Genomic DNA, 15,657 nt, shown 5'->3' with positions numbered 1-15,657 from the left:
AGACTTCCACGGAGTGCAGAGCCCTGTGACCAGTGGCTCATGCATCACTTCCTTCCTTGGTTCTTAAAACGCCCTTTCTCCCTGCCCTACTACCACCCCAGAGCACTGACACGCACAGAGCTGAGACACCAAGTCTTCAGAAAGTCCTCCACCAACCCCCAAACCCCTAAGCCCAGTAAATTCTCCATCTTTGCTGCCTATAGGAATCAGCTGGAGATCCTTTGGTTAATGCTGATGCCGGGGTCTTACTCTCAGAAATTCTGATTTCCTTGTTCCGAGGTGCCACCTGGGTAGGGGAGTTTGTATGAACTCCCCAGGTGGTTCTGCCAAGGTTGGGAACCTCTGCGCTACTCTCTTAACTGCTGACCCGACGCTGTCTGTATCTTCCACCATCCCCAGGGACAAGGAAGTTTATTCTTGTCCACCTGGACCAGTGCCACACCCAGCGTCCCGCCCCCGCTATGAGGATCGCCTCACCGGCGACCTCTAAGGAGAAGCGCAGGGGGCTTCCGCCTCCTCGAGCCTAAAGGGAATTTAGGGCGTAATTCGGATCAGGTCACTCCTTGAGCCTTAAGTAAAAAGCATTTCAGGCCTGCATCTGCCCGATTTCATCCTCCCCCCGCAGCCAAGCCAAGCGGGATGTTAACGCAGCTGACTATCCCCTCCAGGTCCTCCGCTTTGATCAGCACCGGCGCCGTCTAACAGATCGCTGACCCACCCAGGAGCCCCCGGAACACAGGGTCCGGAGATTGTTTACCTGCTTCTGGGGTCTCAGGTGACAAACAAAGGGAGGATCTCAAAGAAAGGAAAACACCCACAGAGAGGAGGCCGGGGCGGAGTTCAGCACACGTGGAGCGAGGGGCCGCTGCTCCTCCTGCTGCGCAAACCTTTCCTCCCGCCGTGTGCTTCCGGGGGCGCAGACCAGGCGACCTCCCCGGGGCCCGCGGCTGCCGGGGACCCTCTCCGTCCCCAGCGCCGGTGGCGTTTACCTGGGCGTTTCCGGCCAATTGTGCCTACACGAGTGTGCCTAACTAGCAAAACCTCTTCTCCAGGAACTAAGTTCAAGATGTATTTTAAGTGGAAAAAAGCAGTGTTGAATAGTATTTATAAAAGCCTGAGGATGGGTGGGGGGCAGACAAAAGGAAATTCAGGTGCACATCCTTATTGGCCGATGCAAACAGACACTAAGCCCCGGAAAAAACACACAAGAAATTAATCGCAGTTGCCAACAGGCCGAGGCGCCAGACGTTGCAGTAGGGCGGCTTTTTGAGCTTCTTTAAACCTTCTGCAGGTCTGTTTTAAAATTTACATTGATTTTATATTACATCCTGTAGGGTGTTGTGCATAACATATTCTATTGTTGTGAAAGAGACTATGTTTTATTATACACAACACACTACATCATATTATACACAAACGCATTTACCTCTGGTTGGTGGAGTCAAAGAAGTTCAGTTCAGCCTCTGCCTTCGAGGCTGCCCTAACACACAGAGAGAAAGCTGCGTGGAGCGAAAAGACAAACAAGGAGGACAGGTGGGAGTATGTGGGACCCCCCAATATCTTTTCATTCTAGACAAAGGTGCCAAGGGGAACTGAGGCGCTCCACTGCCCGAGTGCAACCCGGAGTGCCTTTGGAGTTCGAAGCCGGCCGCGGGGCAAAAACCAGGAATCCACGCTCGGGAAGGTCCTTCCTAGCCCGGGCCTGGGTTCCAACTCCTTCCTGGAATCGGCAGTTTTTGCCCAGGCCGCCTGCGGGGACCCGGGTTGAGGCGACGGTGCTCGGTGATGCGGACGTTCCCCGCGCGCGGAGCCCTGGGAGACTCCCCGCCGGCGGAGGTGGCTGCTCCGAGGGCGCTGCGCGTCCCGGCGCTGTGGATGGAGGGGTTCCAGCGGCTGCTCTACACGGGGTACTGTGTGCCCAGGGTTTGGCCCAGGCCTTGCTTGCAGAGCGCAGCGCACCCCTGCTATGGTAACCCCAAGCAAGAAGGACCAACCCGAACCCAGGATTGGGATTTGGGCTGCAGTTAAAAAGAGATTCATTGGCAAGGTCCAGCGGCCACAGATGGGCATCGAACGCCGGCCAGTCGCTTCCTCCGAAGCCACACGGGGTCTCCATCCTAGTGGCCACCTCAGCCTCCCGGCTCAAAGCAAACAACAAATGGCACTCCACCCCCATTCGGACGTACTTAACCCCTCCACTGGAGCCCCGCAGCTCAGACCTTCTGGATGCCAGTTCCCAGGCTGCTGTTTTTAGCTGTGTGCCTTTAGACAACAGCCTTCACCTCTCCAAGCATCACTTCACTCTTCTGTACAATGGGATGATAATATTTTAGGGTGCTGAGTTTAAAGCAGAGAGTCTGGCCTATAGTCAGCCGCTGCTTCTTTCATTGTTTTCCTCCTTTGGCTATGGGTTCGAGGATCAACTTTATTCTGGAAAAGTCGAACCGCAACTGGGTGGAGAAAAGATCCCAGCTACTCTTTGCTCCCCCCTAGAGACTCCTTTCCTGTGGAGCCCCAGAATCTGTAGCGGGAGGCGCTTCCATGGGCCCCGTGGACCTGCCACGCGGTTAAGCAGCCCAGGTCGACCCAGGCTTGAGAACCTCCTCCAGGCCGCCCTCCTGGGTTGATCTTGTCCTCTCAACTTGAGGCCACAGATGGCGTCTTTTTCAGGACTTCCAGTTCAGAGTGCCCCGCTGGGAGGCTTCCGACTATTATTAACTCCTTCCTCGTCGGGCGTTTAACCAAGTAGGTGGAGTACAAAACCTGAGCTAAATATTTTCTAATCCGCCGGAACGGCAAAATCCCGGCGGGGGGCAGGCGGGCGGGAGGCCTGGGAAAAACAGATGCTAATGGGGACCCCAGGGAGAAGGGGGCGGAAGGCGCACGGGGGCCAGGCGCCCGCTGCCTGCCTTTGAAGTGCGCCTTCCAGGCCGGGCTCCCGGACAGCGCTGGGCTGCCCCGGCTTCTGGGGAACCGGGAGGAGCGGATGGAAGGACTGGGGCCACCTCCTCGCAGGTTCTGACTGAGCCACTCATGCTCCCTACTTCTGGTTCACATTGTCCTGGAAGGGTCTGATGCCGGCCCGCTCCGCCATCAGACTGGGAGTCTCTGGAGGAGAAAGATCGGTGGTCCTGAATCCTCAGTGTCCAGGGCAAAAAGTGAGCTTTGCCTGCGTGTGATGGGAGGTTTTCCTGTGTGCTGGGTGCTGTGCCAACTGCTTTCCTTTCTGTCTGTGGTCATCACACGTGGGAATTGAGGACAGAGAAGTTAAAGAGTTTGCCCAGAACCAACAAGCTAGTGAAAGGTGGCGTCACAAACCCAGAAGCTTCTGCATGCCACGTTCTGCTTTTCTCTTAGGGATCTGAAAAGACAGGTTTAAGGACTGCCCTTTCGGTTTTCTCCTTCCTGTCCACTTCCCCCCTCCTTCCCTCTCACTCTCCTTCCTTGGTTATCTTAAGGGCTTTACACTTCTGGCGAGAACTCTCCAATCCAGACTTCCCCTCTCCCCCTTTGTCAAGTCCGGCCTGGAGGGGACATTCCAGCTGGAAGCCCTGGTCAACAGGATTCAACCCTGCCCACCTGTTGTGGAGACATCCTGCCACACCTGCCTCCTAGAGGTGCCCTCTGTTGAAACACTAAATTCCATTGGTTCTGCCGTCCCTGTTAGTGATGTGGGAGTAATTTCTGTTCAGGATAGTATTTGTCAGTGGTTGTTCCCATTAACAGCTGCCCTGCAATTCTGACATTCACTTTTCTGTTTTTCTGTGGGAGAATGTCCACATTAATATGCACAGGGGAAGCTTTGCAATAATGGAAGAACTCTGGGTTAGGAAAGGTCTAAAAAAAGACATAAAACATCCTTAAAAATCTAGAAACAGCCCTGAAAAGATGAATAGGCCATTGATTTAGGAAGATCTGTGTTTTCTTTTTCTTTAGGAAAAAAACCTTTCACTGTCATCTTCTTGGCTATAAAGTCTGAGACCTGACACTGTCCTTGGGCTATTTTGTGTGTTCTCGTCTTACAGATTTAGTAACCCGTTCCTTTCTATCAAGAGATGGGCACCTACCAAGAGTCAGGCCTTTCAAGGTGCAGAAATAAGCAAGATAGGCGGAGCCCTGGATAACTCATATTTTAATGTAGCAGTGATTAGCCAAACATTCCCATACTTCATTTTTGAGAGCATTCCACTTTACTTTGCCTCATGTTGGCTTGCCTTTCTTGTTACTTACATGAATCTGTGTACTTCCATAAATATGATGGTGGTGACGATTGAACAGCAGTTAAGTCCAGAGTTCACTTGCAGTTTGAAAAAAAAAAACTTTCATAAAGAAGATTCTTGAGCCAGTGTTTAAGATCGCTTATTTTTTGAAATAAGCAACTCTTGGTATGTTTCTTAGCTTTCATCCTGTTTCCCCATCTCCTTGTATGTTAACAGTGAAGTACACTTGCCCTTAGCAATCAAAATACATGGATTAGTAGCTAAAGAAAATAGTTTCAATAGTTTAAATACAATAATTTAAATTTTGGTCGGTTTTGTTTGAAAAGTACGGTGGGTTTAGTAACCCTCTGCCTCACACATTTGTGGACACCTTTGTGGATTTCTTTTAAAGAAAGGGATCAGTCTATTTCAGAGGGACAGCGAATCAAATTCTTACAGTAAGTGAAACTGTTGGTGAGAGTACCTTGCTGTTCTCAGCAAAATCAGCACTACTTGCCCTTGCCAAAATATGTTATCTTACAGGACTTCTCTTTAAAAAAAACACCAAAAAAAAAATCTAAACACGAACAGCCTTCCCGAGGTGGAAGCCCCCTCCCCCCTGGGAAAGCCCAGTGGAGGTGGGGATCTGGCCATCAGAGAACAAAGGGCCAAAGAGTGAACCCGAGATGGCGAAATAAAATGCAACATCAACAAAGAAAAGGCCATAGATAAATAGTAAAAGGACCAACTCACCACAAAAAACCCATTGACGTTTGCCCAGAGTCAGGGCGAAGCACCGGTGACCGGTTAATGTTGGAATGTTTTCCTAGGGTTAAAAGGAGAACCGGCAGCAAGTCTGCTCAGAATTTACAAAGTGTTTGAATAACACGGACAGTGTTTTGATAACACATTTTTAGTGGGGGTGAAAATAATAGAATTTATTGGGACATTTATATGGGCCCCCTTGGTTGTGGGGGGGGGAGGTAAACTACATCCCACTGCACTCATCTATAACTCACCCTTGTAATTTATTCACATGTGTGTATATGTATCTGGGTATGCATCTGGTGACATGTAATAGTCATGTTACAGCCAAATGCTTGTCAGTTTTGCCTTTAAAAGATGAACGCACTGAGACTGGTTACCTTTAAGGGGCAGAAAGGGAGGAAGAGATGCCTTGGTCAGGTTGGCAATAAGTTTGTGTTATCAACTTGAGATGGTAGCATGAAGTTGGTATTACTGCTCAAGACAACACAGCATACGATCTTTAATAGGCTCACTCACTGGCTTAACCTAGGCTTCCTTGGAGCTTTCAGAGGGTCCTGCTCCTTGCAGCTCAGGCTGAAAGGTGCAAGGTTTGAGTTAATCCAGCCAGCACTTGGGTCCCGGGTTCCACGGGGTCTCCACGTTTCCTCCCTAGTGTTGATGTTTTTGTTCAATGCATTCCCTACACTGTCAGTTGAGTCACATAAAACCAGGCACCTTTCAATAAATGTCTCATTTGGATTTCATGAAGCTTGGGGTGTCATTGAAATCAAACAGCAAACAGGCTGCAAGGCTGTCTTATTTGCCCACTCAGTCTAAGGAGGGTCCTGCCTGACTTGTTCACTGAAGCTGCTGCTTTAGCTTTCTTTTCCGTTCCTGTTTCTGGCCAAGAGAGCTTTACATTTTAAGGTGCGACTGGGACGCGTGAAAATAACTTTTATGCCTCTTTCCCTGGTTATCAGTAAAACTGAGCCAGCAGAAGGAAAGTCTATTTCATGTAGGAAATCAACCACAGATTTGCTCATCCATAACTTTCCAGGCATGTAGACTAATATATTCCATATGTAATAATAATAGTAGTCATTAATTAATACAGAAAAAACAGTAAATGAGATTTCTTCATCTCTATGCAGTCAGAAAAAAACCATCTTTAGCTGAAACAGTGCTTTTCATTATGTTCAAAAGGAATTTGTAATATATATTTTTATAAATGTAATATAAATTATGGATGTATTTTCCATGTTCCAAAAATCTGGACCCCAGAAAGGTTTCCTGGAGTCGGAATTTTGGTTGTCTTTGAACTTCTCTTTGTTTCTCTGCCTGTAAAGTGTGTTCAGGTTTGGGCAAAAGAATAGCTCTATTGGGAAGGTGGGGAGATATAAACTGCAATTTCCTGCCCCAAGAATCAACACTAATCCTGATTACACGTACCGTGTATATATTTCATAATTAAGTAGCACTCGAATGAACCCACGCGCTTTCAAGAGCATGCTCTGGGGCTGGAATAAAATCAAGTCTTTCTGATGTGGCGCGGGGGACAGCTGGCTCGCGTTACTTGCGCCAGAGTGGGTCGGAGCGATGCCTGTTGCCTGCAGTGGCGCTTTGCCACGCGCAGAGCTTCCCTGGCCGCCTCGAAAATGATTCGAAGGGACCCCGAGGCCCGCTGTCTCGCTGAGATCGGGCGCAAAGGTGCGACTTAACTCGAGCCACTCCGTCTCCAAAAAAAAAAGCAACACGTGAGATTTGATCTCACCCCTGCCTTTTCCCACAAACATCTTGCAGCTCAGGTCAAGGCTGATGTGGAAGAGCCTTAAGCGGTAACAAGATCCCCCAGCCCGGGCTCCCCTACCAGGCTGCCCTTTCTCTTCTTGCTCTCAAGCCCGCCTCACGGAACCTCCGCGTTGAGTATCTTGAAGTCTACAAAGCACAAAATACTTGAAAACTGCAATTCTCCAAGACGTCTGTGGATCAGAAACAAAACAAAAGCCGGGGAGGTGGGAGTGGACGGTGCGGTGATCAGAGCAGAGAGCCACCCAGAGCCCGCATTAAACCGGCGGGACGACGTGAGAGCGCGCTCCAGACCAGCGTTCCAAGGACCTGGGGGCTTCGGCCCACTCGCTTAACTTGCTCCCTCCCCCGCCCTGGCTGGGCCGTGACCCTGAAAACCTTCGCAGGCTCCAGGTTTCCACTACCGCGGAGGACTGGTAACCGCCCTGGAGCGTCCGAGTGCGTTAAGGACCGCCTCGCTCTCTAACCCCGAGGCGCCAATGTCTACGCTGCTGTGGTTGGAATCTAAGTTGGAACGCTTCGAGCCGCTCTGCACCGGCGTGTGCGCGCTCAACGAATCCTGCCACCGCCTAGAGTTGCGGGAGAAGAGTTTCCCGTGTGATCGCGTTCGGTTCGGGAAGCGGAGTCCCAATCTCTCAGCCGGAAAACGCGCTCCCGGAGCGACTAAAAGCTGCGTCTGTAATTATCTATTAACAGCAAATATTCAGGCTTCCTATCCTCCACGAAACGTGCCCCACACCTTCTGTATTAATAAACTACAATAGGACAGCATCGTCTTGCTCTGCCGTCTGCAGTAACGCAGGGGAGAAATAGGCAGCTGGGGCAAAAGGGTTTAATTCAATATCAAACTGATTATTTCACTAATTATTCCACCTTCTGTGTTGCGCTGCAGAGGAGAGGCGCAGGGAATCTTAACCGCGGGGCTGCTTGAGGACCTTTGTTTCTCGGCGTCAGGTCCAGCTGAAGATGGGAGGGGGTGGGATCCGGGATTCAGGGAAACTGAGAGTGGATTTTCAATTGTGGGGCGTAAAAGTGATTGTCTCCTGAAAGCAGGCACGAGCGTGGGGATGAGGGTAGTTCCCAATACCCCACCCCACCGGGGCTTCTGATTCATCAACTGACGACTTCAGTCCTGAAGGATAGCAGTGCGCTCCCGCCGTCCCTGGAATCTCCAAAGCCCAAAGTTCCTCTCAGCAAACCTTTCCCATTGGGTAAAAGGGTAGGACCGAACAAAAAGTGGTTCCTGCGCGTTGAAAGCCAGAGAGTCCTCCAGGGGAGGAAAGGGTGCCTCAAGTTACAGCCCCCGACGAGAAAAGAGACTTCTCTGGGGCCCCTCTCCAACTCGCCCCCGATCCTCACCCTCAGGGACCGATGCCTTCCTGCAGGCCATCAGCTTGCAGAGCATCTCTACCTCCTGCCTCTACGACCTGTGCCCACCCCCTCACCCCGACTCGGAGCACTGCCTCGACTTCTGTGCCAAGAGTGGACCCCGCTAGGGAGACCCTAAACTCCAGCGAAATACGGACACCAGGACTAATTCTCATAGCAGGACAGAATCTCAAAAAAAAAAAAAAAAAAAAAATCAGGCTAAAGGATAGGAAAATAAAGTCGCAGGCAACTTGATCCAATTAGTAAATGCCTAATTGAATTAGTGTCACCTCCACCAACCAATCAGAGGGTCCCGAGGCTGTGGGGCCGCGAAGCCACTCCCTGGCCTCGCATATATAAAGCAGCCAATGACAGCCTGCAAGTTTCCCAGTGGTCAACCTGAGCGATAGTTTGTCATTAGAGAAGGGCAGAAAGGCTAGCTCTGGTGGTGGATGGGGAGAGAGATCTAAGAGCTCTTCTTCCTGTGCGTGCGGGCCAGGAGAGAACAGGTCCAGAGGGGCAGGAGGGGCCGGGAAGGGGAAGCAGACCGCGTCCCGGTCAGCTTTCGCCTCTTGCCTTCAAACTCCGTGCGCTTCCCTTTCGGAAAGGGCTGTGGGTTCGCGGCGCGCAAGTGCGCGCGCCGTAGCGGCCCGCGTGTCGCCAGGTGGGTCACCCGGCACGGGAGGAAGGGGAAGTTACCTTCCCCTCGGAAGAGGGCGCTGGCTCCCCCATCCTGCCTTTATAATCAGGTCGCGGCCGGAGAGGAAGCAGCCAGCTGCCGTCTGCGCTCTGCAAAGCATGCAGTTAGGGGAGCAGCTCTTGGTGAGCTCCGTGACCCTGCCCGGCGCGCACTTCTACCCGCTGGAGGGGGCGCGAGGCGGCGGCGGCGGCGGCGGGAGCGCCGGCCACCTCCCGGGAGCGGCCCCCTCGCCGCAGAGGCTGGACGTAGACAAAGCGCCCAAGAAGTTCTCGGGCGGCCTCTCGTGCGAGGCAGGGAGCGGGGACGCCGGGGCCATGCTCAGTGACGCCGACGCCGGGGACGCCTTTGCCAGCGCCGCGGCCGTGGCCAAGCCGGGGCCCCCGGACGCCCGCAAGGGCTCCCCCTGCGGGGAGGAGGAGCTGCCCTCCGCCGCCGCGGCCAGCGCGCGCTACTCCATGGACAGCTTGAGCTCGGAGCGCTACTACCTCCAGTCCCCCGGGCCTCAGGGCTCGGAGCTGGCGGCGCCCTGCTCGCTCTTCCCGTACCAGGCGGCGGCCGGGGCGCCGCACGGCTCTGTGTACCCGGCTCCCAACGGGGCGCGCTACCCCTACGGCTCCATGCTGCCCCCAGGCGGCTTCCCCGCGGCCGTGTGCCCACCCGGGAGGGCGCAGTTCGGCACCGGAGCCGGCGCGGGCGGCGGCGGCGGTGGAGGCGGCCCGGGCGCCTATCAGTACGGCCAGGGGGCTCCGCTCTACGGGCCGTACCCAGGGGCGGCAGCCGCAGGCACCTGCGGAGGACTAGGGGGTCTGGGGGTGCCCGGCTCCGGCTTCCGCGCCCACGTCTACCTGTGCAACCGGCCTCTGTGGCTCAAATTCCACCGCCACCAAACCGAGATGATCATTACGAAACAGGGCAGGTGAGCGCAGCGCGGAGGGGCCCGGCGGCGCGGGGGCAAAGAAGGCCTGTGTGCTCCTGGGGTGGCCGGGAATGGGGGACCGCGGCCCGCCCACCCCGCTCGTGGCTGGGAGAGGGAGTTTCCTCGCGCAACCAGTGGAGACGCCGCGTCTCCAGTCCGGTGTCCCTCCCGTCCGCGCACCGGTGCATCGTGCAGGGCGCTAGGGCTGCTTCCCCGGTTCGCTCTCCTCATCCTCACCCAGACTGACGAGGAGGAGGCGGAAATGGAAATTGAGGCTTGTGCACAAAGCTGGATTTCCTCGATTCCCCTGCCCAGCTGTACACGGGTCCCTGCAGGCCGGCAAGAAGGTGCGAGGGCTGGCTCCCCCGAGCGCTGGAGATGGGCTCCCGCGGTTTTAGGCGCCAAGGTCTCCACGGGGCGCATCCGGGGGACGAGCGCGAGGACGTGAGCGCCGGCAGCGAGGGCTGATCCAGGGAGTGGGTTCGGCCGGCCCTGGAGTCCGACGGGGCTGGGATCCCGGGCCTGAGAAAGTTAGCTACAAATCCCACTGGGGGCACTGCTTCATTCTGGGGAAAGTGAGGGGTGTGTGCTGCGAGCGGGGCGTCCGAGGGAGGCTTTTAGCCTTACCAGTAGCGTTTTGGTTTCTGTTTTTTAACTAGAGCAACTTAATATTCCCTGGCACTCGTACATGTAAAAAAAAAAAAAAAAATAGGTTTTTAAATAGAAACATCCTGGAAGAAAATGAGCATCTGGAAGGGCTGAGAACTTGAGTGAGGGGTGCAGAAGCGCGGGCGTTGGGGAAATAATAACTTTGGGGCAAATGATTTCGGAAAAGAGATTTTCCCGCGAGTTGCCAACTCAAGAATATTGTACGTGTACGTGTGAGGGCCACTTTATCCACCGGTATTCTGTTTGTACACTTCCCAGGGTCGTACTCGAACGTGGGTCTGTGCCCGGGCGTCGCGATTTACATCTCCTGGTTCTGTTCCCTTGCACAGACGCATGTTTCCTTTTTTGAGCTTCAACATAAACGGACTCAATCCCACCGCCCACTACAACGTGTTCGTAGAAGTGGTGCTGGCGGACCCCAACCACTGGCGCTTCCAGGGGGGCAAATGGGTGACCTGCGGAAAAGCGGACAATAACATGCAGGGTGAGGAGAGAGGAGGCCTGGGCGGGGTGGAGCGGCGGGAGCCCGCGCTCAGACCACGCACAACCGAATGTCGCATCGCTCCCTCCACACCCGGGGCCTGGAGGTGTCAGCCGGAGTTTCTTTGTGTTGAATGTTTGATTAAGGAAGAGAATTGCTAAGTCAGACCTCTTGCCGACTAGCGTATAGAATTTTAACCAGCAGCCTAGCTAGCCTTCCCCGCCACATCCCTACCTCTGAGAAAATCATTGCCATAAACTCTCCAGGGGGCAAGGCTCCTGGCATTTTCATCTTAACTTGAGAGAAGACCTCCCCAAGGTTGAGTTTATCATAAAAATCCAACCACCTTCCATCATCAGATCTTGACCTTCTAGCTTCAGACGCCGGCAAATTGACCTTCAAGAGGCATTGCCCGCTGGCTCCATTTTTGCTTTGTCCAAGGAAGGCCGGAAGCACAGGGCCCCTGGGAGGGGAATCAGTAGAGACTACTTGGTCTCCACTGGTCTTCTTAAGCCGCTAAGGAGAGACGGGCATTGTTAAGTCTAGCTCTTAAATCTTGCCCGTGAGTAGTACATTATCTCTCCCCTACCTCCATTTGCAAACAGCCATATATGCTTGAGTTTTGTGTTTCGTTTCATTTTCTCTTAGGCAACAAAGTGTATGTTCACCCCGAGTCTCCTAATACTGGTTCCCACTGGATGAGACAGGAGATTTCCTTTGGGAAGTTAAAACTCACCAATAACAAAGGCGCAAACAACAACAATACCCAGGTAGGGTGACAGAGGAGGTGGTGTCTTCCGGCTGTGAATCTCTTTTCTCATGAGTTTCTGCACTCTTTCTTTACTGTATTTATAATATTTGCAGCTACCTGTTGCCACTTTCTAGTACGTTTTTTCCTTTGACCTTTCTCATTTCTACTTTTTTTTGGGTCATTTTCCTATCAGATTTCAGTAACAGTGAGTGAACAATCAGGAACAGAAACAACTCTTTTGGCCACTGAGGAAAGCAAGAGGCAAGAGTGTTTCTGAAACACGCATACTGGGCTATGTTTTAAGTTTCAAAAATGGCAACAGAAAGAGTTAACTGTGGGCTCAGGAGCCAGCACGTTCCATTCCGAAATATACAATTGGGCAGAATCGACCTTCCTTTTGAGATGTGGCAGCTCTTCTCTCTGTACCATTTGCAGATGATAGTCTTACAGTCTTTACACAAGTACCAACCGCAGCTGCACATTGTTGAAGTCACAGAGGATGGCGTGGAGGACTTGAATGAGCCCTCTAAGACCCAGACCTTCACTTTCTCAGAAACGCAGTTCATTGCTGTGACTGCCTATCAGAACACCGATGTGAGTGCCCCCGAGGCCCCAGCCACCCCCAAAGCTCTATCCGGGGTGAGGGGTGAGAGAGAAAGCATCCAGTGACTGTCTTTTTTTCCGTATCTAGATAACTCAACTAAAGATTGATCACAACCCCTTTGCAAAAGGCTTCAGGGACAACTATGATTCGTAAGTGCACCCTTATCTTTCCTTGCCTGGTCACCTTGGAGGGAGACATATTGAACCAGACACTGTCTTGAGACCATATTCTAGGAAGAGCTTTCACAGCTGGGATTTTTACCTATTTTTATTTTTGCATGTATTTGGCTTTGACTAATCTTGCTTTGGAATTTTCACAGAAGGATTTTGTTCATTTCTAAAGAAATGTTAAGGGCTTAAACATGAAAAGCTTTTATTTTTTTAACATTTGAGTGGAGATTGGAAATTTTCATAATCTGCATTTATATGCCTCCTTCCCATTTGATCCCAGTTTTTTTTTTTATTCTCTCAGGAGCAGGGATTAGTCCCTCTCATTTTTTTTTTTTTACATAAGAAAAACCTTAAACCAAGAAGATGTCATTTTCATAACATCAAACAGCAAGGCCCGCAAGTGCCTTTTAAATTTGGCATTTCTACCCACCTCAACCAGCATTCCTTCCCTACCATGGAAGGGAGAGTTGCTCCCAGTTCTTCAAGTTCTAGGACTTGCAAAGATGGAATTTCTATAGTTTAAATGCTTAATACCTGGGAGGAAACTTTCTCTTTCATGATGGGAAATGTTGTCCCGATGAGCCAAGAGTTCAGCTAGAATGGACTGGTGCCTCCCCAACTCTGGCCCTTCACTCAGCAGACCAGCGCTCAGGCTCTAGAGCCTTCTTCATTTCTGGGATGTAGACTGTCTGGGGACAACATTAGGGTTTTGTTTTTTTTTTTTAAGTGTTTCTCTTTATATTGTAGCATGTACACCGCTTCCGAAAATGACAGGTTAACTCCATCTCCCACGGATTCTCCTAGATCCCATCAGATTGTCCCTGGAGGTCGGTACGGCGTTCAGTCCTTCTTCCCGGAGCCCTTTGTCAACACTTTACCTCAAGCCCGATATTACAATGGCGAGAGAACCGTGCCACAGACCAACGGCCTCCTTTCACCCCAACAGAGTGAAGAGGTGGCCAACCCTCCCCAGCGGTGGCTTGTCACGCCTGTCCAGCAACCTGGGACCAACAAAATAGACATCGGTTCCTATGAGTCTGAATATTCTTCCGGCACCTTGCTCCCATATGGCATTAAATCCTTGCCCCTCCAGACGTCCCATGCCCTGGGGTACTACCCTGACCCCGCCTTCCCTGCCATGGCAGGGTGGGGAGGCAGAGGCTCTTATCAGAGGAAGATGGCGGCTGGACTCCCATGGACCTCCCGAACAAGCCCCCCTGGCTTCTCTGAAGATCAGCTCTCCAAGGAGAAAGTCAAAGAAGAAATTGGCTCTTCTTGGATAGAGACACCCCCATCCATCAAGTCTCTTGACTCCAACGATTCGGGGGTATACACCAGTGCTTGTAAGCGAAGGCGGCTGTCTCCTAGCACCTCTAGCAATGAAAATTCTCCCTCCATAAAGTGTGAGGACATTAACGCTGAAGAATACAGTAAAGACACCTCAAAAGGCATGGGGGGTTATTATGCCTTTTACACAACTCCCTAAAGAGTTATTTTAACCTTGTCAAAATGAGCTAACCTTTTGCCCATGGACTTGGTGGGGTTTCTGTTGTCTTCTTTGCCTAGGTTGTTGCCAAAAAGACATTTGCCTTCCACCCCAATGTGTCCTGTTTTGTGCAATTCTCTATCAGAAGGTGCCAAAGCTTTTTGATTGCTGCAGGTAACTGAAACAAGCCTAGACTTTTTTTTTCTTTTTTAATGAAATTAACAGAGGACTTTCAAGTGTTTTAAATTTGAAGGTTATTCAAAGTTATGGATTTATTTATTGGAGACACTAGACATTCAGTGAACTGGGGCTGTGAAGATGAAGGGCCTAGCACTCTCAAAGATGATGAAAGCTTTGTGTTTTTTTTTCAGTCTGTAAATCTGTAAGCAAATAGAAGCCCTGAGTGGTAAGATGGTTTTGCTTCTGGGAGAGGAGGGTGGGCCTTAAGCTTCAACAAGGAAATTTTTGCTGTTAACTTTCTGCTAGGGACAGAAGATGTTAAGCCTGGGAGGCAAGAAGAGCTTTGTGAAGGTGCTGGTTTGGCCCGACTGATCTTCCCAGGCTTTGAAACAAGCCATGTTTGCCCAAGGTCAGTCGCCTCATGTGCTAGGCCTCTGCTGTGTGCCCCTGGGGCCAGCCAGGGGCCTCATGGGACTCAGGAGACAGCAAGGGGGTCGCCAAAAAAGAAAAAAAAGAATTTTAAAGTGTACAGTTGTGTGTGCTTAGATACACTGTAGAATAATGTGGAAAATATTGTATAAATCGTTACGTAGGTATATGAGATTATGTAAAATTGGTGCTTTGGTTTTGTAAAGAATTTGCAAATCATTGGACCACAGCTGCAGGAGCAGGGGGCAACATATGGGAATATTCTGTTTACTTCTTAGCTAGTTAAGAATGTATTCAGCTACTGTACTAACTTGAAACGGTGTTAAGGAAAACCCCCTGCGTCATCCTCTTCCTCTACCACCCCCACTACCCAACTCGGTAACCTGAGGAAACGCCCCAGCTCCTATAGGCTTTCTAGAGACCTTGGATTTTTATGTACAGTCGTAGTCATTTTTAATAAATGTGGTTCGTTAAGGGAACAGGCCTAGCTCTGTCATCTGTACGATGGGTTTTCATCTTTGTTTCAAATATCTTCGTCTGCTTTCTCCACTTTCCTCCAGCAGGAACACAGTACCACCAACCCGCTCCCCCTACGGAAGGCTCTAGAATGTCTAAGTGGACACTGTCCTCTCGAGGGGGTGGGGATGTTCTTGTTGATCTTTTTTTCTTGAAGATGAAGGGGGCTGTGTCCTCGCCGCACTGGGAAGTCTGGACAGTGGGGGCTGGGGCCGGGGAGGGGCGGTGCAAGACTGCCCGCAGCAGGCTCGACGGAGCCGAGGAAGCCTCCACCCCCAAGACCTCGGCTTCCGGGCCTCTCCCGGCCTCCCATCCCCGGCCCCACGTGGGCTCCGCGGGCACCCTCGCGGCGCTCTGAGCACCCACGAGTTCCGGATCCCCCGAGGTTAGGCGGGTGCGGGCCGCCTCCACCCCCGCTCCGCGGCTTCCTTCTTCCCTGAGCCCCGGGCGCTGGGGATGCGGGGGCAGCTCCGGGCCGGGGCGCAAGCTCTGCGGCGGGAGCGCTCTGCGAGGCCGGCTGCGGAGTCGGTCACCCAGCGTTGAGCGCCGCTTCTTCGGCTCTCACTCCCCGGGAGGGCAAGGGCCACTCCATCCCCCGACTGCGTCCTGGGCCCGCGGAAGTTAAATCCAGGAGT

The 15,657-nt window shown here is 52.1% G+C and overlaps 1 protein-coding gene across 2 annotated transcripts; it reads left to right on the top strand.

Moving 5' to 3' along the window:
• Positions 1-8,867: 8,867 nt before the first annotated feature.
• Positions 8,868-14,982, top strand: EOMES (eomesodermin). 2 transcript variants are annotated; one of them, XM_081526691.1, is made up of 6 exons: positions 8,868-9,736; positions 10,735-10,889; positions 11,535-11,656; positions 12,073-12,231; positions 12,329-12,390; positions 13,216-14,982. In XM_081526691.1, the coding sequence occupies exons 1-6, from the start codon at positions 8,919-8,921 to the stop codon at positions 13,895-13,897; spliced, it is 1,998 nt and encodes a 665-aa protein (XP_081382817.1). In that variant the 5' UTR covers positions 8,868-8,918; the 3' UTR covers positions 13,898-14,982. The 2 variants fall into 2 exon arrangements, with proteins under 2 accessions (XP_081382817.1, XP_081382816.1); XM_081526690.1 differs by having other exon boundaries at positions 13,159-14,982.
• Positions 14,983-15,657: the final 675 nt, after the last annotated feature.

This window comes from Giraffa tippelskirchi, chromosome 9 (genome assembly GCF_054371585.1).
Source record: "Giraffa tippelskirchi isolate mGirTip1 chromosome 9, T2T-mGirTip1v1.2.pri, whole genome shotgun sequence".
In the NCBI taxonomy this organism is placed as follows: domain Eukaryota; kingdom Metazoa; phylum Chordata; class Mammalia; order Artiodactyla; family Giraffidae; genus Giraffa; species Giraffa tippelskirchi.
Note: the sequence above shows the minus strand (reverse complement) of the source record. Positions and strands in the feature narration are given on the sequence as shown.

Excerpts from the sequence above, each read along its gene's own strand:
- EOMES (XM_081526690.1), top strand. The coding sequence starts at position 8,919 with ATGCAGTTAGGGGAGCAGCTCTTGGTGAGCTCCGTGACCCTGCCCGGC. Across the intron at positions 9,737-10,734 it reads ATCATTACGAAACAGGGCAG|ACGCATGTTTCCTTTTTTGA; the intron begins GTGAGCGCAGCG and ends TCCCTTGCACAG. Across the intron at positions 11,657-12,072 it reads CAAACAACAACAATACCCAG|ATGATAGTCTTACAGTCTTT; the intron begins GTAGGGTGACAG and ends TACCATTTGCAG.